The sequence below is a fragment of the Natator depressus genome, chromosome 2 (assembly GCF_965152275.1).
Source record: "Natator depressus isolate rNatDep1 chromosome 2, rNatDep2.hap1, whole genome shotgun sequence".
Classification (NCBI taxonomy): Eukaryota; Metazoa; Chordata; order Testudines; family Cheloniidae; genus Natator; species Natator depressus.
The window spans coordinates 264,237,551-264,261,189 of NC_134235.1; the positions used below are offsets into that span (position 1 = coordinate 264,237,551).

Below are 23,639 nucleotides of genomic sequence, written 5' to 3' on the forward strand. Positions count from 1 at the left end.
GCATCCAGCGGCACTTGCCAGTAGCCCTTTGTAAGGTCCATGGTGGTAAGGTACCGAGCTCCTCCCAGCTTGTCTAGGAGCTCGTCCGGCCTGGGCATGGGGTAGGCATCCGATACAGTGATGGCATTGAGCTTCCGATAGTCCACACAGAACCGGACTGACCCATCCTTTTTGGGGACCAGCACCACCGGCGAGGTGTACCAAACTACAGGCCGCCTGGGAGGGCCCTTTCAAGGTCGTCAAGCAGCTCAATGAGGTAAACTATGTGGTGGAGCTGTCGAACCGGGCCCACCACCGCCGGGTGTACCATGTGAATATGATGAAGCCATATTATGCCAGGGGGAATGTGGTGTTGGCCGGGTGTGGACAGTGGGAGGAGCAGGGAGATGACCCTTTGTGACGATGTGACGCAGCAGGGAGGGGGGAGTGTTGACCTGGGAATGTGCCCTGGGGACGGGAGACCTGAGAGCCTGTCACCTGAGCCAGGAGGGGGAGGGGGAGGTAACACCTCTGCCCAGGAATGTGGACGGAGGCTGCAGCAGGGAACCTGCTCGGTGGGTTTAGTTTCAGTTTGGGGCTGGGTGGAGGAACACAGGGAACCCCAGGGCTGGGGTCTAAGCTCCCTGCTCCCCCAGAAGGACGTCACTGAGGGGTCCTGGGTGTACCCACAAGCTCTGTTTTGGACTGTGTTCCTGTTGTCCAATAAACCTTCTGTTTTACTGGCTGGCTGAGAGTCTCAGTGAATCCCAGGAAGAGGGGTGCAGGGCCTGGACTCCCCCACACTCCGTGACAACTGGTGGCAGCGGTGGGATCTACTGCACCCCGTGAACGGCGCTTCCTGCAGTAAGTGACTGGGGAACAGTAAAACGAAGGGGGATTGACGGGGACCAGGCGTGCTGAAGATTCAGAGAGAGACGGTTTCAGGGGGCGGTTAACCCCTGGGAGTGTGTCACCAGAGAGAAGGACTTTTGCAGTAACAGGGTCCCCCGGGGGATTGCAGCGAGCGGTCCCAGGGGCGGAGGAGTCTGCAGCTCGACCCTGGCAAAGAGGTGGTGACCTCAAGAAGGACTGGCACACTAGGGGCTTTTCCTGGAAACCGTGGACAGCTGCCCGGCCTGCGAGTGGCCAGCCGGGAGATGTACGCTAAACGCCTTAAGAGCGACCTGGTGGAGCTGTGCAGGCAGAGGGGGCTGCGCGTCGGGAGGTCCACCAAGGAACAGCTGATTGCCCAGCTGGAGGAGAGGGATCGCTTGGATGACCCGATCCCTGTCCCTGAGGGAAGCCGCCCGGCGGACGCAGCGTGGGCCCTGGGGCCTGACCAGGCTGGGAGGGGTCAGACTGCTGCCCAGGACACCCCGAGACCCTTCCTACCTATGCCTGGGGGAGGGGTTGTGGGAAGCCCAGCGAATACCGAGGGCCCCCTGACCCCAGCAGCCAGCAGGGGATCCTCCCAGCGGAGCTCCCCATCCCTGGAGCGGATGCGGCTGGAATGGGAGAGGGAGAGGAAAATGAGGGAGCTGGAGGATCATGAAAAACAACGTCAACATGAGGAGAAACAACGTCAACATGAGCAGGAGGAGAAGGAGAAACAACGTCAACATGAGCAGGAGGAGAAGGAGAAACGACGTCAACATGAGCAGGAGGAGAAGGAGAGGGAGCGTCAGGAGAAGGAGAGGGAACGTCAGGAGAAGGAGAGGGAGCGTCAGGAGAAGGAGAGGGAACGTCAGGAGAAGGAGAGGGAACGTCAACATGAGCAGCAGGAGAAGGAGAAACAAAGACAGCATGAACTGGAGCTGGCCAGGCTGAGGAGCAGTGGGGCCCCGGCTGCGGTGAGTGAGGGGGGACCCAAGACTGCAAGGAGCTTTGATAAGTGCTTCCTGGCCCAGCGGAAGGAGGGGGAGGACATAGATAGCTTCCTGACGGCCTTTGAGAATGCCTGCGAGCTGCACAGGGTTGACCCTGCAGACAGGCTCCAGTTCCTCACCCCCTTACTGGACCCCAAAGCCGTGGAGGTCTACAGCCGGATGACAGGGGCAGAGGCAGGGGACTATGAACTGTTCAAACAGGCCCTGCTCCGTGAGTTTGGGCTGACCCCCGAGATGTACCGGAGAAGGTTCCGGAGTCAGCGTAAAACGCCTGAGGTCACCTACCTACAACTGGTCAACAGGATGCAGGGATATGCCCGCAAGTGGACAGCGGGGGCCCAAACTAAAGAGGACCTGCTTGACCTGTTTGTACTGGAGCACCTGTATGAACAGTGCCCTTCCGACCTGAGGCTGTGGCTGGTGGACAAAAAGCTCGCGAACCCCCAGCATGCAGGGCAGCTGGCCGACGAGTTTGTGAACAGTCGGTCAGGGGGTAGCCGGGAGGAGTCCCAAAAGAACAGGCCCCCCCCGATGCAGAGAGAGAGTCACCAGGGGGCCTCCCAGCGGGGAAGTAGGGAGAACCCCCTCCAAAGGGGAACGCCTGGTGTCGGGCCCCTCCGACCCGTTCGAGGGGACCAACGTGACCTGAGCTGCTATCACTGTGGCCAGAGAGGCCACGTACGGGCCCAGTGCCCCGGGCTCAGGGACAAACTGAGCAGACCCAACCTACCCAGGGTTAACTGGGTAGGGACCCAACTGGACGAGGGGCAGGCGACCCAGGAAAGGGGGGCTACCAGTTTGCCACCTGCTCAGGAGGTAAGAGTACCCCCAGCCAGCCCCGCCAGAGGGCTGGAGGCTCTGGACTCAGGGTGCTCGGTTTACAGGGTGGGTGCGGGGCTGTCCCTCCGGAGAGAGTGCCTTGTTCCCCTGGAGGTGGATGGGAGGAAGGTCAATGGATACTGGGATACGGGCGCGGAGGTGACGCTGGCCCGGCCCGAGGTGGTGGCCCCAGATCGGGTGGTGCCCAACACCTACCTGACCCTGACGGGGGTGGGCGGGACCCCATTTAAGGTGCCCGTGGCAAGGGTACACCTGAAATGGGGGACCAAGGAGGGCCCCAAGGATGTGGGGGTACACCACCATTTGCCCACTGAAGTTTTGATGGGGGGAGACCTAGAGGACTGGCCAAGCGACCCCCAGACCGCCCTGGTTGTGACCCGTAGCCAGAGCCGGCGAGGGGCACTGCGACCTGACCCTGGGGAGGGTACCACACTGGAGGCGCGAGGCCCTACTCGGTTGGGGAGGGAGCGCCGAGGGGCACGGCTCAGAGAGGCTGCGGCCTCAGACCTGGCCACGGAGGGGGAACCGGGCCCCATCCCTTCCCCAGCCGCTGAGTTCCAGGCCGAGTTGAGGAAAGATCCCTCCTTGCAGAAGCTCAGGGACCTGGCCGACCTCAGTGAGGGACGGACCATGAGGAGAGGCTGCCAGGAGAGGTTCCTGTGGGAGAAGGGGTTCCTGTACCGAGAATGGGCTCCCCCAGGGGAAGGGGAGTCCTGTGGGATCAGGAGGCAGCTGGTGGTCCCCCAGAAGTACCGCCGCAAGCTCCTGTCCCTGGCCCATGACATCCCCCTCGCAGGGCACCAGGGAATCCGGCGCACCCGGCAGAGGTTGCTACAGAACTTTTACTGGCCCGGGGTCTTTACCACCGTCCGGCAGTATTGCCGATCCTGTGACCCCTGTCAGAGGGTGGGGAAGGCCCGGGACAAGGGGAAAGCGGCGTTGAGACCTTTGCCCATCATAGAGGAGCCTTTCCAGAAGGTGGCCATGGACATCGTGGGGCCTCTCAGCAAGACGACCCGGTCGGGGAAGAAATACATTCTGGTGGTGGTAGATTTCGCCACCCGCTACCCCGAGGCAGTGCCCTTAGCTTCCATTGAAGCAGACACCGTGGCAGATGCGCTCCTGACCATTTTCAGCCGAGTGGGGTTCCCCAGGGAAGTCTTGACAGACCAAGGCTCCAACTTCATGTCGGCCCTGCTCCGGTGCTTGTGGGAGAAATGTGGGGTCCGGCATGACTGGGCCTCAGCGTATCACCCCCAGTCCAATGGGCTGGTGGAGAGGTTTAACGGGACGCTAAAGATGATGCTGAAAACCTTTATGAACCAGCACCCGCAGGATTGGGACAAGTACTTACCTCACCTGCTGTTCGCGTACAGGGAGGTGCCCCAGGAGTCTACCGGATTTTCGCCTTTCGAACTGTTATATGGAAGGAGGGTGAGGGGCCCCCTGGACCTGATGAGAGACGAGTGGGAGGGGAAGGCCACTCCCGATGGAGAGTCAGTGGTGGAGTATGTCCTGACCTTCCGAGAGAGACTGGCTGAACTCATGGGCCTGGCCAGGGAGAATCTGGCCAGAGCCCAGAGGAAGCAGAAGGTCTGGTATGACCGCACGGCGCGGGCCCGGGCCTACGCCACCGGGGATCAGGTGATGGTTCTCATCCCCGTGAGAAAGAACAAACTACAGGCCGCCTGGGAGGGCCCGTTCAAGGTCGTCAAGCAGCTCAATGAGGTAAACTATGTGGTGGAGCTGTCGAACCGGGCCCACCACCGCCGGGTGTACCATGTGAATATGATGAAGCCATATTATGCCAGGGGGAATGTGGTGTTAGCTGTGTGTGGTCAGTGGGAGGAGCAGGGAGATGACCCTTTAGTAGATCTATTCCCTGGGACCAGAGCTGGTTCCCCCCTGGAAACAATCCCCCTCTCGGATCAGCTCACCCCTGCCCAGCAAGCTGAGGTCAGGGGGGTGCTGCATCCGTACCGACAGCTGTTTTCCAACCAGCCTGGACGCATTAATCTGACTGTCCACCGGGTGCAGACAGGGTCGCACCCGCCGATAAGATGCTCCCCCTTCCGAGTCACAGGGAAAACTGCTCAGGACCTGGAAAGAGAGGTCCGGGACATGCTGGCTTTGGGGGTGATCCAGCCATCGGCCAGCCCTTGGGCCTCGCCGGTGGTGCTGGTCCCCAAAAAGGATGGGTCAGTCCGGTTCTGTGTGGACTATCGGAAGCTCAATGCCATCACTGTATCGGATGCCTACCCCATGCCCAGGCCGGACGAGCTCCTAGACAAGCTGGGAGGAGCTCGGTACCTTACCACCATGGACCTTACAAAGGGCTACTGGCAAGTGCCGCTGGATGCAGATGCCCGGCTGAAATCGGCCTTTATCACCCCTCTGGGGCTCTATGAGTTTCTGACCCTGCCTTTCGGCCTCAAGGGAGCGCCGGCCACCTTCCAGCGCCTGGTGGACCAGCTCCTGAGGGGGATGGAGAGTTTTGCCGTGGCGTATATTGACGACATCTGTGTCTTTAGCCAGACCTGGGAGGACCACGTGTCCCAGGTTAGACAAGTGCTGGACCGACTCCAGGGGGCTGGGCTGACTGTCAAAGCGGAGAAGTGCAAGGTGGGGATGGCTGAAGTATCTTACCTGGGCCATCGGGTGGGGAGCGGCCGCCTAAAGCCGGAACCGGCCAAGGTGGAGGTGATCAGAGACTGGCCCGCTCCCCACACCAAAAAGCAGGTCCAAGCCTTTATTGGGATGGCAGGATACTACCGAAGATTTGTGCCCCACTTTAGCGCCATAGCCACCCCCATCATTGAGCTATGCAAGAAGGGGAAGCCAGACAAGGTGGTCTGGACCGAGCAGTGCCAGGAGGCTTTCCGGGCGCTGAAGGAGGCTCTGGTCAGTGGCCCAGTTCTAGCAAACCCAGACTTTGACAAGCCCTTTGTGGTGTTCAGCGACGCCTCCGACACGGGACTGGGGGCGGTGTTAATGCAGGAGGATGAAAAGGGGGAGAGACACCCCATCGTGTACCTGAGCAAGAAGTTGCTACCCCGGGAGCAACACTACGCGGCCATCGAGAAGGAGTGCCTGGCCATGGTGTGGGCCCTCAAGAAACTAGAGCCCTATCTCTTCGGGCGACACTTCACCGTCTACACCGACCACTCTCCCCTGACCTGGCTGCACCAGATGAAAGGAGCCAACGCCAAGCTCCTGAGGTGGAGCCTGCTCCTGCAGGATTACGACATGGACGTGGTCCACGTGAAGGGAAGTGCCAACCTGATAGCGGATGCGCTGTCCCGGAGAGGGGGCCCCGAACTTCCCCAGGTCACTGGTCACAGTGACCCCGCTCAGTTCAGTCTCGAAGGGGGGAGAGATGTGACGATGTGACGCAGCAGGGAGGGGGGAGTGTTGACCTGGGAATGTGCCCTGGGGACGGGAGACCTGAGAGCCTGTCACCTGAGCCAGGAGGGGGAGGGGGAGGTAACACCTCTGCCCAGGAATGTGGACGGAGGCTGCAGCAGGGAACCTGCTCGGTGGGTTTAGTTTCAGTTTGGGGCTGGGTGGAGGAACACAGGGAACCCCAGGGCTGGGGTCTAAGCTCCCTGCTCCCCCAGAAGGACGTCACTGAGGGGTCCTGGGTGTACCCACAAGCTCTGTTTTGGACTGTGTTCCTGTTGTCCAATAAACCTTCTGTTTTACTGGCTGGCTGAGAGTCTCAGTGAATCCCAGGAAGAGGGGTGCAGGGCCTGGACTCCCCCACACTCCGTGACACCCCACGCGGCTGAAAATGGTCAGGAGCGCATCTGCCACGGTGTCTGCTTCAATGGATGCTAAGGGCACTGCCTCGGGGTAGCGGGTGGCGAAATCTACCACCACCAGAATGTATTTCTTCCCCGACCGGGTCGTCTTGCTGAGAGGCCCCACGATGTCCATGGCCACCTTCTGGAAAGGTTCCTCTATGATGGGCAAAGGTCTCAAAGCCGCTTTCCCCTTGTCCCGGGCCTTCCCCACCCTCTGACAGGGGTCACAGGATCGGCAATACTGCCGGACGGTGGTAAAGACCCCGGGCCAGTAAAAGTTCTGTAGCAACCTCTGCCGGGTGCACGGGATTCCCTGGTGCCCTGCGAGGGGGATGTCATGGGCCAGGGACAGGAGCTTGCGGCGATACTTCTGGGGGACCACCAGCTGCCTCCTGATCCCACAGGACTCCACTTCCCCTGGGGGAGCCCATTCTCGGTACAGGAACCCCTTCTCCCACAGGAACCTCTCCTGGCAGCCTCTCCTCATGGTCCGTCCCACACTGATGTCGGCCAGGTCCCTGAGCTTCTGCAAGGAGGGATCTTTCCTCAACTCGGCCTGGAACTCAGCGGCTGGGGAAGGGATGAGGTCCGGTTCCCCCTCAGTGGCCAAGTCTGAGGTCTCAGCCTCTCTGAGCCGTGCCCCTCGGCTCTCCCTCCCCACCAGAGTAGGGTCTCGCGCCTCCGGTGTGGTACCCTCCCCAAGGTCAGGGCGCAGTGCCCCTCACCGGCTCTGGCTACGGGTCACAACCAGGGCGGTCTGGGGGTCGCTTGGCCAGTCCTCTAGGTCTCCCCCCATCAAAACTTCAGTGGGCAAATGGTGGTGTGCCCCCACATCCTTGGGGCCCTCCTTGGCCCCCCATTTCAGGTGTACCCTTGCCACGGGCACCTTAAATGGGGTCCCACCCACCCCCGTCAGGGTCAGGTAGGTGTTGGGCACCACCCGATCTGGGGCCACCACCTCGGGCCGGGCCAGCGTCACCTCCGCGCCCGTATCCCAGTATCCACTGACCTTCCTCCCATCCACCTCCAGGGGAACAAGGCACTCTCTCCGGAGGGACAGCCCCGCGCCCACCCTGTAAACCGAGCACCCTGAGTCCAGAGCCTCCAGCCCTCTGGCGGGGCTGGCTGGGGGTACTCTTCCCTCCTGAGCAGGTGGTAAACTGGTAGCCCCCCTTTCCTGGGTCGTCTGCCCCTCGTCCAGCTGAGTCCCTACCTAGTTAACCCTGGGTAAGTTGGGTCTGCTCAGTTTGTCCCTGAGCCCGGGGCACTGGGTCCGTACGTGGCCTCTCTGGCCACAGTGATAGCAGCTCAGGTCACGTTGGTCCCCTCGAGCGGGTCGGAGGGGCCCGACACCAGGCGTTCCCCTTTGGAGGGGGTTCTCCCTATTTCCCCGCTGGGAGGCCCCATGGTGACTCTCTCTCTGCATCGGGGGGGGGCCTGTTCTTTTGGGACTCCTCCCTGCTACCCCCTGACCGACTGTTCACAAACTCGTCAGCCAGCTGCCCTGTGTGCTGGGGGTTCTCTAGCTTTTTGTCCACCAACCACAGCCTCAGGTCGGAAGGGCACTGTTCATACAGCTGCTCCAGTACGATTAGGTCAAGCAGGTCCTCTTTAGCTTGGGCCCCCGCTGTCCACTTGCGGGCATATCCCTGCATCCGGTTGACCAGTTGTAGGTAGGTGACATCAGGCATTTTACGCTGACTCCGGAACCTTCTCCGGTACATCTCGGGGGTCAGCCCAAACTCACGGAGCAGGGCCTGTTTGAACAGTTCATAGTCCCCTGCCTCTGCCCCTGTCATCCGGCTGTAGACCTCCACGGCTTTGGGGTCCAGTAAGGGGGTGAGAAACGGGAGCCTGTCTGCACGGTCAACCCTGTGCATCTCGCAGGCATTCTCAAAGGCCGTCAGGAAGCTATCTATGTCCTCCCCCTCCTTCTGCTGGGCCAGGAAGCACTTATCAGAGCTCCTTGCAGTCTTGGGTCCCCCCGCATTCACCGCAGCCGGGGCCCCACTGCTCCTCAGCCTGGCCAGCTCCAGTTCATGCTGTCTTTGTTTCTCCTTCTCCTGACGTTCCCGCTCCTTCTCCTCCTGCTCATGTTGACGTTGTTTCTCCTCATGTTGACGTTGTTTTTCATGATCCTCCAGCTCCCTCATTTTCATCTCCCTCTCCCATTCCAGCCGCATCCGCTCCAGGGATGGGGAGCTCCGCCGGGAGCTCCCCTCCCCCAGGCATAGGTAGGAAGGGTCTCGACATGTCCTGGGCAGCAGTCTGACCCCTCCCAGCCTGGTCAGGCCCCAGGGCCCATGCTGCATCCCCCGGGCGGCTTCCCTCCGGGACAGGGATCGGGTCATCCAAGCGATCCCTCTCCTCCAACTGGGCAATCAGCTGTTGTTTGGTGGACCTCCCGACGCGCAGCCCCCTCTGCCTGCACAGCTCCACCAGGTCGCTCTTAAGGCGTTTAGCGTACATCTCCCTGCTGGCCACTCGCAGGCCGGGCAGCTTTCCACGGTTTCCAGGAAAAGCCCCTAGTGTGCCAGTCCTTCTTGAGGTCACCACCTCTTTGCCATGCCAGGGTCGAGCTGCAGACTCCTCCGCCCCTGGGACCGCTCGCTGCAATCCCCTGGGGGACCCTGTTACTGCAAAAGTCCTTCTCTCTGGTCACACACTCCCAGGGGTTAACCGCCCCCTGGAACCGTGTCTCTCTGAATCTTCAGCACGCCTGGTCCCCGTCAATCCCCCTTCGTTTTACTGTTCCCCAGCCACTTACTGCAGGAAGCGCCGTTCACAGGGTGCAGTAGATCCCACCTCTGCCACCAGTTGTCACGGAGTGTGGGGGAGTCCAGGTCCTGCACCCCTCTTCCTGGGATTCACTGTGACTCTCAGCCAGCCAGTAAAACAGAAGGTTTATTGGACAACAGGAACACAGTCCAAAACAGAGCTTGTGGGGACACCCAGGACCCCTCAGTCAAGTCCTTCTGGGGGAGCAGGGAGCTTAGACCCCAGCCCTGGGGTTCCCTGTGTTCCTCCACCCAGCCCCAAACTGAAACTAAACCCACCCAGCAGGTTCCCTGCTGCAGCCTCCGTCCACATTCCTGGGCAGAGGTGTTACCTCCCCCTCCCCCTCCCCCTCCTGGCTCAGGTGACAGGCTCTCAGGTCTCCCGTCCCCAGGGCACATTCCCAGGTCAACACTCCCCCCTCCCTGCTGCGTCACATCGTCACAATCCCCAATTTGTCCCTCCCATGTGGTTAAGATGTGGGGAAAACTGACAGCTGAAGCCCAGAGAGGTCATTTCCTACGTTGGTGATATCCGGGTGCATGGGGACCACAGGGAGGAGGTTGGTAGGATCACTGAGCAGATGTTACAGATCATCCAAGATACCAGACTCCAGGCTAGCAGAGCCAAGGCCCAGCTGGTACAGCAAGAGGTAAAATACTTAGGGGTCATATTGGGAAAGGAAGGCACAATGGGGGGAACTGACTGGAAAACTTCCCGCCACCACTGATGTGGCGTCCTTAAGAGCCCTTTTGGGAACCTGAACATCTGGAGAGATGTCACTGAAATGTCGCCCACTGGGCTTTCTCCTAAAGAAAGGGTGGCAGTGGGAGCGACAGCCTGGCCAGGCAAAGGCATCACTGACCCTGAAACAGGATTTGGCCCCAGCCCCACATATCCAGGTGGGAGAACCATTCATCCTGTAACTGCCTAGTACTGATGTGGCACTGGGAGTAGCACCCCACTGAGAGCCCGCAGCCCCAACGCCCCACAGCCCGGCTCGCAGCGCCCCCCTGAGAGTCCACAGCCCCAGCGTCCCACAGCCCGGCTCGCAGTGCCCCACTGAGAGCCCACAGCCCCAGCGCCCCACAGCCCGGCTCGCAGCGCCCCACTGAGAGCCCACAGCCCCAGCGACCCACAGCCCAGCTCGCAGCGCCCACTGAGAGCCCGCAGCCCCAACGCCCCACAGCCAGGCTCACAGCGCCCCCCTGAGAGTCCACAGCCCCAGCGTCCCACAGCCCGGCTCGCAGTGCCCCACTGAGAGCCCACAGCCCCAGCGCCCCACAGCCCAGCTCGCAGCGCCCCACTGAGAGCCCACAGCCCCAGCGCCCCACAGCCCAGCTCGCAGCGCCCCACTGAGAGCCCCTGTGACCAACAAGGCACTTTCTGTGATGTTCCAATGAACGCTGTGCCCGGCAGTGACTGACTGAGCTGCCGGGTGGGTACCCTGGGCAAGTACAGAAGGGTACGGTGCTCCTGGGGAGGAGCAGGAGACTGAGATGTCTCGGTCCCCCCTCACTGGGGTCATGAAGCCTGCCTAGAAGGAGCTGAGATCAAAGAGGACTCAGGGAACCCCCAGGACTGGACATCTGACACCCACCAGCAGCAAGCTCCAGCCAGCGAGCAGGGAGCTCAGCAGGGCTCTGCGGAGGACAATGCCCGGTGTCGGGTGACTGAGCTCAGGGACACAGGCTGTCCCCAGAGAGTGACAGACACAGGTACTCGGGGCAGGCCTGCACTACAGACCCCTATGGCTGTAACTGTGAAATATCCACACCTCTGCTAAACACAGTCACACCGACCCAACCCCCCATGCTAGGGGGACCATATGTCCCTTTTGGCAGGGACAGTCCCTCGCTGCAGAGACATGGGCCAAGCACAGAGCCCACCACTAGAGGGGAACAGGCAGGAACGGGGCCCAGAGCCCAGTCCAGCCCCGGGGGGGCGGGAACGACTGGAGCCAGCGTGTAGGACAGGGACAGGAGGAAGTAGGCGCGATTCCCTTGTCCTGCCAGGGACCCCCCCCACCTCCCATACCCAGCCAGGAGGCTAAGCTGAACTCGGCCCCGGGAGGGGGCGATAGAGAAGGCGTGGCACTGCAGGCAGGAACGGGCAGTACTGTCCCCAGGCCACAGCCTCCTGTCTGGCCTGGGCAGACTGGACCCCCTGACAGAACTGCCCCCCCCCAAGGCTGGCCCAGGACGTCCCACAGGCCCCCCCCATTCACTGCGGGGCCCGAGGGGGCACTGGCAGCTGGGATCAGGGCAGAGCGCAGGGAGCGCTAGGCCGAACACCCCTCTCGTTCCAGTGGCTCATTCCTCAGCCTGTCTGGAGGGGCTCAGTGAGGCTGGCCAGAGCGCAGCGGCCCGGAGACACGAGGCGTACACAGCTGTCAGCAGCCGCTCTGCTGCCAAAGGGGGGGAGGGGGAGCCCAGCACACCATGCTCCCAGCCCAGCTGGCCAGCAGGGAGCAGCACACACAGGGCCCAGCCTCCTCCAGCTCGGGGCCAGGCGCTTGGCCAGCGCCCTGGGAGGGGAAAGGCTCTGTTCCCCACACTGGACATGGGGGCCTGCTGCCAGACAAACCTGCAGGCCAAAAAAATCACCACCTCGGGGCCCTACATCAAAGTGGCTTCAGCCCTGCAAGGGATGGAGACAGAGGTCAGGGCCCCACTCCAGTCCTCATCACCCCGCGCAGCGCCAGGACAGAGGGATCCAGGGGGGCGGGAGCCCCAGACACTGACTCCTGGGCACCCTCTCTGCACAGTGGAGAGGGCAGCTCCTTGCCCCAGGCCAGGAAGCTGTAGTGGGGGAGGGGACCAGATGCTCCCAGGTAGATAAAAAACTGATATTTTGGGGGAAAAAACAGGACTATTTCATTGAAAACAGATTTCTGATTTTGTTGCTCAAATTAGAACTTTTTCTTTCTAAAAATAAATCTGCTTAAATATGTTAAGGGCTAAATGTCTCAATCTCTTCAAACTGTGAAATAAACCAACATGCTGAATCCATGAGCCCCCAGAAAACCCGTTCCTAAGGGGTGGCTTTCCTGCAGAAAACAACAATCGGGGGAAACCATCCACCTGCTGAGCTCAAGCTTTACCAATATGGCATGATAAGTCACATGCTGTGTCCACAGTGCTGTCCGGTAGGGACCCAGGGTGCAGGCAACTGACACCGTAACCACAGGCATGAGGCCCTGGCCCTTGACTCCAGGAGCCACTACCACATGTCTCAGCCAGACCATCCCCAGTGCTCCCCCAGGGGGTCTCACTCTCCCATGGATGACTGTATGCGTGGGGCACAGCTCCCGGGCATGCACACGGTCCCCGGGCGTGCACCCCATGGCACACTCCCCTTGCTAGCCCAGGACAGGCAGGCTGCAGCGCACAGCCCCCATTGCCCATGCTCTCCAGGGCTCCCCCACAGTGGTGGTGCCAGCCAACCTCCATCACCAAGCCCTGTTACGAATAGGCCTGGAAACGCAGAGCTCCGGAGCCCGCATGGCATGTCTCCCCCCCTACCCAGGGCTGAGCCAGCGCTCAAGCTAGGGGATGATTTAAGGGCATCATGCCAAGCTAGGGCCCAAGGGAGCCAGGGATTGGGTGCAAGGTCCTGGTGTTGCAGATGCCCTCTGGGTGGCTCAGCTCTGGAACCATCCGTCTGAGCCTGGGGAGGTGCAGCAGGGGCAGCTCTCGGCCCCAGGAGGCGCCCCCCTGCCCTGCCCTTCCCTGGGGAGGTGTGGCAGGCCAGCGTGCAGGAAGGGGGCAGGAAGGTGAGGGACTGGGTCGGGCTGCAGGCAGTGCGACCTGCAGGAGGTGCTGGCTGCAGCTCGGCTCCTCGGCCAGCGGAGCGATGCCAACCTCCAGGCCAGTTAACTATGGATGGGAAAGCCCCGAAAACAGCAGTGCCCGGCACCTGAGACACCCTGCCATGAGCACGCCAGAGTCCGCAGCAAGCGGATCAGGGCAAACCAGGCCAGCTGGAGTCCCAGGCCACCACGTACTGGTGGGGCTTCTCCAGTCCCCTCACCAGGGCAGGGCCTGTCTGTCACAGGAGCGGGCAGCCCAGAGCATTGCTGGGAAAGTGACCCTTGCTCCAGCATCTCCTCACCACCCTGCCCCGCCACCACCACCAGGTGCAAACCCCATAGCTTCCCCTTGCTGCTCAGCCAGCCCCTGTCCGGCTTTACAGCCCCCCTCCCTCCTGCCCCCAGGCCCAGCATTACAGACAGCTACCCCCACCCCACTTTACAGGCCCCTCCTCATGCCTCCAGCCCCCGGGTCCAGCATTACACACACCCCATCTTCCAGCTCCTTGCCCCCTCAGGCTCAGGACAGCAGCTCACATCCCACCTGGGTTACAGCTGGACCCCCTTGGATTATGGGGAGAGGAGCCCGGGAGTGGGACGGTTTCCAACAGGCCATGCCCCCCAGCCTGCACCTGACACACAGCTTATCACACCCGATGCTCCCCTCACCCCCAAGCTGCCTCCCAGCCCAGGGATAGGGAGCCCCAGGGGCAGGGAAGGGGCGGGAATTGCCCGGCTGTGCCAGGACCCGTTGTCCTTAGGTCCCGGCTGTGGGTGCAGAGCCAAGAGGGGCCGGCAGCTGGGAACCAGCTCTGTTTACGCTGCTGGCCGGAACCGGGGAAGGCTGATGAGAGCCGGAGGCAGCTGCCCGTGCAAGAGCAAAGACACCTGGTGTGGGAGGGCCAGCTCCCCCACAGGGACATGCTCCAGGCCCTGCTGTGATCCTGGCCCTGCATCCATCCCCCGAGTGCTCACATGGGGCCTGCAGGAGGATGGTTCCTAGCACCAAGCAAAGGGCCAGACCCCTAAGCCACAGCACCCACTCAGCCCCACACTGCAGTGGCCACGTGTGCATCTCTGCTCCAGTCTGCTGAGCCTGGCCAGCAAAACTCCGCAGCCCCCCCCGACAGCAAGACCTGGAGTATGGCTCAGGGCTCAGCCACATTCTCCCTCCCAGTCTGGTGGCAGCCCTCCTCCCCAGAGCTAGCTGCACTTCAACAGTGTTCATCACACTCCAAGCAGCTGTCACCTACTCCCAGGTGGCAGGCTGGCACCCGACCGTCAGCGGGACAGTGGGACGAGAGCAGGCAGTGGGAGAGGACTGGTCGCCAGCAGGGGTAACCACAGCGAAGCAGCTGGCCTGCCACCACTCCATCGCGTGGGAGCACTCAGCGTTCACATGGCAGTCACAAGGCCCCTTTGCACTCAGCCTCCCTGGGCAGCCCAAACAAAGCAGGGATCTGGGGCAATGGCACACACACTGGGGGCCTGTGGGCACTGGCTCATGGCCGCGGGCTAATGGCAGGCTGGCCAGGGCATCATTCCCTGCCACACTGCAGAAATGGCTAGTCCCATCCTGGGAGAAATGGCTAGTCCCATCCTGGGAGCCCCCCGCCCACACACCCTCCTTGCAGGAAAGAGCTGGCACCCCAGAGAGGGGTGCATCCTGCTCCCCCAAAACAGCCAGCCTGGAGCAGCCACCACTTGGCCTGCCTGGGAGCACAGCACTGTGACGAAGCAGGATTGTTCTTAATGTTACCTCTGAATATTGTGGGGGTGCCTCAGTTTCCCCTATGCAGTTCTTAAGTATCTAGGTGGTGGGAGAAGGGTGTATGATCATTGCAGAGCCCTAGAGGGCAGGTGTGGGCAGGGGTCTGGACACAGAGAATGGCCGCCACCCTGTTTCCTGGCCACTGATGACCTGGGCCCTTTCCCCCTGCAAGGTGAGAGCTAAAGGGTTGGAGAACAAAGAAATCAGGTGACCTCCTGGCCTGGGGAAAGGGACAAAGCCCAGAGGAGGAGGGGCTGGAGACGGTTTCAGTTTGGGGCTGGCTGGGGACAAGGAGTGAAGTACAGACGTAGTTGTCTGGCTCACTGTCCCCCAAAATGGACCCGGCTGAGGGATCCTGTTCTCTGTACCTACAAGCTCTGATTTAGACCATGTTCGTGTCATCTAATAAACCTTCTGTCTTACTGGCTGGCTGAGAGTCACGTCTGGCTGCGAAGTTGGGGTGCAGGACCCCCTAGGCGGACTCACTGTGGGAAGCGCACGGAGGGGCAGAGGAGGCTGAATGCTCCAAGGTCAGACCCAGGAAGGTGGAAGCCGGGTGAGCTGTGTGTCCTGAAGACAGGCTGCTCACAGAAAGACTTCCCCAGAGTCCTGACTGGCTTCGTAGGAAGCAGATCCAGAGCATCGCCCAGGGACTCCGTGACAAGCACAAGCTGGAAAGGTTTCCCTCCAGCCACTTCATCCACAGGCAAAATCTCTGTGCCCTGGGCCCAGTGGCAGGGAAGCAGAGCGTGGAGAGGTCCTGGTGGGCAAGGAGAGCACGGAGGGAATACCCCGCCCAAGAAGCAGGGGCATAATGGAGTCAGCCTGCCCCCCGCCCCCAGGGACGCCCTCTACTCCCCCAGTGAGAAGAATGTCGAGCCGCTCTCTGAGCCCCAAGGCGCTCGCAGGGGTTAGCCAGTGACAAGCAAGGGGCCAGGCCCACCCCTCCCAGCACCCCACCGCAGCACTGCACAGTGCCACAGGGCTACAGCAAGGCTCAGCGCTCTGCACCAGCAGCCGGGGCAGGGCCGGAGCAGCAGCCGCAGGTTCCAGCTGGGGAAGGGACTTGCCCAGGGTCCCCCAGCCAGCTGTGGCTGGAAGAGGAACGCCCCACAGGAAGGATGGGGTGACTGGCTCTCCTTTCTGGGAGGGAATGGCCCTGCCCCACCCCACTGCCAGATTAGGGCTTGCTGGGCAGGAGGCAGAGCCACTGGCGAGTGTCTGGCTCGGCCGCTCTTCCCCAGCCAGCGAGGGCAGCGCCACAAGACGAGGCATGTGGGACTCGGACGCTTGGTGCTGCAGGGTGCCAGACGCACTGTGTGTTACTTGGAGCCACAGCACTCACCCTCGGAGTGCAGGAAGGTGCTGGGGACCGCAGACACTCAGCCCCCGAGCCAGCACCCAGCTGGCCGTGCCAAGGGCTGCCATGGCGCCAAGAGCCACCCACCCTGCAGCAATCCTCAGCACCGCTGATTGATCGCCAAGCCACGCCACGCTGCCTAGCCTCAGCAGGCAGTTAACTCAAGGGTCTGTCTGCCCGTGACGGACGGCAGCTTTCACACGCACACAAATAATCGTAAATCGCCACCAGGCAGCACGGTGGGTGAGCCTGCAAGAGCACACAGGGATGGGCATGGGGACCCCACGGAGCTGCCAGGCCCCACAGCCCTGCCCCCATGGCCCCTGGGCTCTCTCTACCCCTGCTTGGAAAGTGGTCATGGGAGGGGACTGGCTGGCTCTGGAAGGCGGGATAGGACGCAGGGCCTTTTCCCTCTAGTGGGCACCGTCTACAATCAGGCCCCAAGGCGGGGGACCGGCAGGGCGGGACCTGGGGCCTTTCCCCTGGAGACAAATGGCTAGCCCAGTGTTCTGGGATTGGCAGAGAACTTGGGACCCCACGGCCCAATGCCCTGATCCAACAGACACCCCAGGACCCTGGGCCCATGGGCACAACACAATGGCTGGGGGCGGGTTGACTCTCTGATGCCTGCCATTCCATGGCTCACTGACCCCCCGCATGGGAGCGATCACACCCTCCGCCCAGCACAGGCCCTGCCACCCCACAGAGATGGCGCACGCCATGGGGCAGGAAGGGACCAGCTCCAAATACCTCCCCCAGCCACCGGGACCAGACCGTCACCTCAATGCTGAGGCAGAGAGAGGGGTGCCGCCTCCTCCTTTCCCCCCTCACATCTACAAGTAGTGCCGCATCCCCACGCTGGGCCCCCAACCTCCAGCATGACGCCGCGTCCCCACTTCCGGCCCCCTACCCCCCGCACGGCACAGCGTCCCCACACCTGGTCCCCAACCCCCAGCACAGCACTGCATCCTCACGCCCGGCCCCCCACCCCGAGCATGGGGCCGTGTCCCCGTGCCTGGCCCCCCACCCCCAGCAGTGTGCCACGCCCCCACCCCCAAACCCCCCACAGCACAGCCTTCCCGCACCCGGCCCCCCACTCCAGCACCGCATCTCCACCCCCTACCCCCAGCATGGCGCCGTGTCCCCACGCCCAGGCCCCCACCCCCAGCCCAGCGGTGCAGCCTGGGGGTCCCTACCGTCCTTGCGGTAGAAGCAGATCTCCACCTTGCGCTCCTCGGAGCCCAGCAGGGCCTGGGCGATCTGGGCGGCCGCGCTGCGCTGGGTGCGGGGCCCGTACAGGAAGTCACAGGTGCACGGCTTCTGCATGACCTCGGCCCGCGTGTACCCGCACAGCTCGCAGAAGCCATCGTTGCAGTAGATCACAGCACAGTTCTCCACCCGGGCGTTGGCGATGATGAACTTCCGGCCTGCGGGGGAGAGGCAATGAGAGGATGGGCAGCTGGCAGTGTGGCTACCCTTGGGGCTGCCCCCACAGCCTGCCCACTCCCACCCCCCAACACACACCCTGCCCAGAGAGAAGCCAGGCTCCCACCCCGATCAGTCAGATCCAGGCCCTGCAACCCAGCCCAGGGCCAGCTCCTGCCTCCATTCAATCCGGGCTTGAGCAGGCCTGCTGGGGTCTCTCCTCATGGGCCAGGGCCAATGCACTGCAGAGAAGTGCAGCGTCCCAAAATGACCCGTTGGCAAGGCCGGGGGGGGCCAGGGACTCCATCTGCCACGCCCTGCGGCCACCCACAGGAGGCAATCACAGGGGACCACAGGTGCTGCGGATCCCGCTGCCGCCCCCCACGCACAGCGCATGGGGCTGGCCCCGCTGACCGGATGCCCAAAGCCTCCACCAGACACCCAGCGCTGCAGATGCTGCCTCTGCATTGCCCGGCTCCCCTGTGAGCAGCTGATTTTGCCAGTGCCCAGCACAGCCGGCGCAGGAGGGAACAGCCGGAGCCTGGCCCCATCACCACCCCCACCCCCGCCTCCCTGCGCTGGCCTTCACACTGCTACAGACAAGCGGAGACGCTTCAGCCCCCGCCTGGCTTCTCGCGGGTCATGGGTAGGACTGGAGGCACTCTGCAAAACTATCCCAGCCCCAGAGCGCCAAACCTAGCTCTGCTGGAGCCCCTCACTGCCGACCCGCAGCCCCCTCCTACCACCCTAGCCCCCCCCCTTGGCTGGTGCCCTTCAAACCCAACCCCAGTTCCCTGCTTTCCTCATCCTGGGCCTTCCCTCTCGCTGCTCCAGAGCCAGGGCAGCGTCTCTCACTGCTTGTTTACTCGCCGCGCTCGCTGCATCTGCAGGAGCCTTTGCATTCGCAGACCTGCCAGGGCAGCCGGTGCCAGTAGCAGCCCGCTGGGAATAAACAACCATGAGGCCTGGGGCCTGCAAGCTGCCTCCCCTGCCTGCAGGCCCCTGGCCAGGCTGCCCAGGAGCAGCTGCGGCGCCTTCCCCTGCTCCGGAGCCCTGGGGTCTCTGGCAAGAGAGGCTGCCTCCGGCAGTGTCCTGCCTGCGCAGGTGGGGGAAGCAGCTCTCTGCTGCAGCCAGGGCAGCCCTGCAAGAGGCGTTCTCCCTGGGCTGGCCACCCAGCCACTGCCACAGCTCCCAGGTGGGCATCTGCCCAGACCAGGGACATCCCAACCCTTACCCCACCCCAGCACAACAAGATTCACACAGCGGGTGGGGTGAGGCTGCAGGCCCATGTGGGCAAGGAAGGGAGACGCACCCCACATGACCACGTGTAAGAACAGCCCACCACAGCACACCCCCAGACCACACCCACACCAGACAGCGCTTGTCACCTTTGAGCAATCGCACCGCTACGCTGCGAACTGACTGACTTCCTCCACCCCAGCACCCTCCGTGCACAGGCTGGGGCAAAGCAGGACTCGCCCAGGTACACAGCACCCAGCAGTCCCACGTGTGAGTGTACATGCCGGTACCCACTAAGGCTCCCAGCCCTTGACATAGCTCTGTACCAGCCCTAGCAAACACATGCCCTTTGTCAAAGGCCGGGCTGCTGGCCCTGCCCAGAGACAGATTCTCCTGCAGCCCATCCTGTCCCGCAGCCAGCCCAGACACCAGCAGAGCCAAGCCTGCTCTCCAGACAGCCCTCCTCAGAGTCACCTTCAGAGCATGGACGGGAGGGTCAGCCCCACCCTACAGATTAGGAAACTGAGGCACAGAGCAGGTCACAGTTACACCAGGGCAGAGTCAGGCAGCGAACTCAGGCGCTGTGGGCCCAGCCCCACAATGATCCGCTGTCCACAAGGGCATCTCCCGGCCTGGCACACAATCTGCAGGGCAGGAAGAGGAGGGATCTGCACTGGGCACAGACAGGAACTGCCCCCATTCCAACCTGGTCTTCCTAGCACCCAGCTGCTGGAGTGCCCCACGGCATGGGCCTGTGCCCAGCCTCAGCCTCCTGGGCACATTAACTCAGTCAGGACACACAGATCCAATTTCCCCTGCTGCTGACTCACCAATAAACTGGGCCACACACCTTGCTCCCAAGCGCACAAAACTGGGGCTTCCCTTCTCCCCCCCCCAGGGACACCCCCCCCCGCACAAAAACATACACATGGCACATGCACACCCTCCACACGCATACACGGGGCACCCTCTGCTCCCCACACAGGGAGCACATGCACACACAGGGGCTGGGGGATATGCAGGGGCATCCTCCCCCCCCACATGCATACACAAGAGCTGGGGCACACACAGGAGCACTCCCTCCCCACACATATGCACACACAGGGGTTGGGACACACACCCCGACACATGCAAGGCCTGGGAGACACATACAGGGCACACTCCCCCCACTCACACGCAGGGGCTGGGGGGACACAGGGCACCCCCACTCACACGCAGGGGCTGGGGGGACACAGGGCACCCCCACTCACACGCAGGGCACCCCCACACACACAGAGCTGGGACACAGGGACACACACACGGCACCCCCACACACACAGGGGCTGGGGGACAGAGGGCACCCCCACACACAAAGGCTAGGACACACACAGGGGCTGGGGGACACAGGGACACACACAGGGCACCCCCACACACACAGAGCTGGGACACACACAGGGGCTGGGGGACAGAGGGCACCCCCACACACAAAGGCTAGGACACACACAGGGGCTGGGGGACACAGGGACACACACAGGGCACCCCCACACACACAGAGCTGGGACACACACAGGGGCTGGGGGACACAGGGCACCCCCACACACAAAGGCTAGGACACACATAAGGGTGGGGGACACAAGGACACACACAAGGCACCCACACACACAAAGGCTAGGACACACACAGGGTATGGGGGACACAGGGACACACACAGGGGGCTGGGACACGCAGGGACACACACAGGGCACCCGCCCCCACACACACACGGGGCTCGGACACACTCCCAGGCCCCACACTTACTCTGCCCCTCGAACTTGCGGATGATGGTGTCCAGGAAGGTGTTCTGGGGGGCGACGTGCCCGCGCCGGACGGGCATGCTGCTTATCCCATGGGGGGAGGCCGCCGGCGCCGGCCCCGGCCCCGGCCCCTCTCCTCGGGGCCCCACTAGCCCGGCGCCCCAGCAGGGCCCTGCCTGGGCCCCTCTGTCCCGGGCGCAGGGTCAGTCCCAGAGGCGCGGGCGGAGGGTCCCGCTGCGCTCGGCTCCGGGGCTCACTCGGGCGGTTCCCCACCCCGGGGCTGCGGCTGGGTCCGCAGCGCCTGCTCGGGCCCCGCGAGCGGCGAGGGGGAGGGGCCGGCGGCCGGGCTCCGCGCCCTGGCTGCGGGGAGGATGCGGGCTGCGCCTCCGGGCCCGGAGGGGTTAACGCCGCGTCCGCCCTCCCCCGGGCCGGGCGCGGGGGGCTCCCGGCGGCCCGTGCACCTGCCGCCGGCTGCCGCGCCCCGTCCCGTCCCGTCCCCGCCCGGCTGGCTCGGCTCCCGGCGGCGGCGGCGGCGCCCCTTATTTAGGCAGGGCGGCGGCGCGGGGAGCCGGGCGCACGGATCGGATCGGATCGGATCGCCCCCGGCCCCGGCCCCCAGGCGCCCGCGGTCCCGGCCCTGCCCGGCCTGCGCAGCGCGGGGGCCCGGCCCGGGCGGGGGGCGCGGCGCGGGGGGCCCGGCGCGGGGGGGCCGGGCCGGCTGCGCGCTGGGGGCGCGGCTCAGCCAATGGCTGGTCCTGGGCAGGGGGCGCACGGACCGCTGGGCCCCGCCCCCCTCCGGCCCCCCACCGGCCCCAGGCACCGCCCCCCAGCCAGGCACCCCGCCCCCCCCACCGGCCCCAGGCACTGCCCCCCAGCCAGGCCCCCCGGCCCCCCCACTGACCCCCCTTCAGCCCCAGGCACTGCCCCCCAGCCAGGCACCCCACCCCACCACTGCCCCCCAGCCAGGCACCCCACTCCGCCTCTGGCCCCAGGCACTGCCCTCCCACCAGGCACCCCATCCCCCACTGGACCCCCTCTGGCCCCAGGCACTGCCCCCCAGCCAGGCACCCCACCCCCCCACCGGAGCCCCTCTGGCCCCAGGCACTGCCCCCCAGCCAGGCACCCCGCCCCCCACCAGACCCCCTCTTGCCCCAGGCACTGCCCCCCAGCCAGGCACCCTGCCCCCCCATCCTGCTGCTCTCCCAGCCCCCCACCGGACACCCTCTCCCCCTAGCCCCAGGCACTGCCCCCCAGCCAGTTCCCGCACTCTACTGCTCTCCCAGTCCCCACTGGACCCTCTCTGGCCCAATGCACCCCATCCTCCCACTGGACCGCCTCTGGCCCCAGGCACTGCCCCCCATCCAGACACCTCCATGCCCTCTCCCTTCCCTCCCTACATTACCACCATGGTGCCCACCCAGCACTTCCCCTGCCCCAGGCCTCATTACTCGCCTGCTGCCCCATCTCTGCCCCAGGCCCACCAGGCCTCCCCTCCTTGGCCCCCTTCTCTGCAGCTGGCTGCCTGCCTCTCTCCTGAACAGACCTTTACCGACCCCTCCGTCACCTGCCATCACCCCTCAGCTCCCAGCTCTCTGCTTGGGCTCAGCCAAGATGGCAGCAGCTCCTTGGAAGAGGGGGCCCCAGGTGGAGTGCCCCCAAGCCCCTCTCCCTCTGAGGAGCAGAGCGGTCCTCTGGTCATGGCCCATTCCAGCTGGGCACCAGGGGCTCTGGTGCTATTGGGAGGAGGCTGAGCCACCCCCCCACTCCCCCCTTAGGAGCTATCGTCCCAAAGCTGTCCACTGCTGCGGCAGGTGTCCTGCCCTGGAAACCATAGACCCATCCCCGGCCAGTGACCGGGGCAGAGGGCTCACCCACTGCTGCAGCTCGGGAGTAGGACCGCCACTGGGGCAGGGTGGTTACAGGCGGACAGAGCTCTCCGTGGGGACAGAAAGAGCTGAAGTGCCCCACAGCCACAGTTCCTGGTTACCAGAGAGGGGTGGGCCAGGGAAGCGGACACACGCTGACTAGGTGACATCGTGAACTCTTGCAGCTCTGCCCAGCAAGGTACGCAGACCTGCCCCTAGACGCTGATCACTGAGCAACCGGGCCTGGGCAAACCACTGAACCAGCCTATCCTTAGAGAGCAAAATGCAAACACACTGTGGAATCCCTGCCTGGCTCCCTGCCTCCACCCTGGGCGCATAGCACACGTCCTCGCATGCTCACTGTCTGCAGCCAAGAGCACTGCTCCTTGTGGGAGAGAGGAACAGACCTCGCTACCCCCTGGAGCAGGACACGCCAGCCCACAGCCACGACACACTCACACCACCCTACCCTCTGGAGCAGGACACGCCAGCCCGCAGCCACGACACACTCACACCACCCTACCCCCTGGAGCAGGACACGCCAGCCCGCAGCCACGACACACTCAGACAAGGTCTATGCTAGAAGGGATCACTGGTAGAGTCATACCATGATACCAGCAACCCTTCACAGAATCATAGAAGATCAGGGTTGGAAGAGACCTCAGGAGGCCATCTAGTCCAACCCCCTGCTCAAAGCAGGACCAACCCCAACTAAATCAGCATCAACTAAAGCCACACATCTTCCTAGTGGAGATGCAGCTTCTGCGAGGAAAGGAGTGCTCTACTCTACAGCCGATACCTGTTCCCCGGACAGAATACGCTACAGCCGCAACACTGTAACTGCATCTGCGCTGGGGCTTTGCGGTGAAAACATCCCCCCAGCCAACCCTGCTACGCCAGAAAATGTGTCCCCTGTAAGCGTGGCCTTAGAGACCCCCTTGAGGGACTGGACAGCACCCCGGATTCACAGACCCACCACCGGCGGCTCCTATTCGAGGCAAAGGCTGCTCTGCCTGTTTCCTCATTCCCCGGCAGCCCTCCCTATGTCTGGTGTGTAGCGTCTGAGTCTGCCCTGAGAGCCCTCTGGGGCAGGGCCCTGGCCTGTGCTGTGTG

The 23,639-nt window shown here is 63.4% G+C and overlaps 1 protein-coding gene across 4 annotated transcripts in view; it reads right to left on the reverse strand.

Moving 5' to 3' along the window:
• Positions 1 to 20,813, reverse strand: part of KCNH2 (potassium voltage-gated channel subfamily H member 2) — a 127,671-nt gene extending 106,858 nt beyond the window's left edge. For 3 of the 4 annotated variants that reach the window (XM_074946621.1, XM_074946618.1, XM_074946619.1), the window contains exons 1-2: positions 20,666 to 20,813; positions 17,422 to 17,652 (exon numbers count right to left, since the gene is read on the reverse strand). In XM_074946621.1, coding sequence (XP_074802722.1) covers positions 17,422 to 17,652; positions 20,666 to 20,741 — 307 coding nt within the window. In that variant the 5' untranslated portion in view covers positions 20,742 to 20,813. Of the gene's footprint in view, positions 1 to 17,421; positions 17,653 to 20,665 lie in introns of those variants that run through there. The other variant, XM_074946620.1, reaches the window with a different exon arrangement.
• Between the last annotated feature and the right edge of the window lie 2,826 nt (positions 20,814 to 23,639).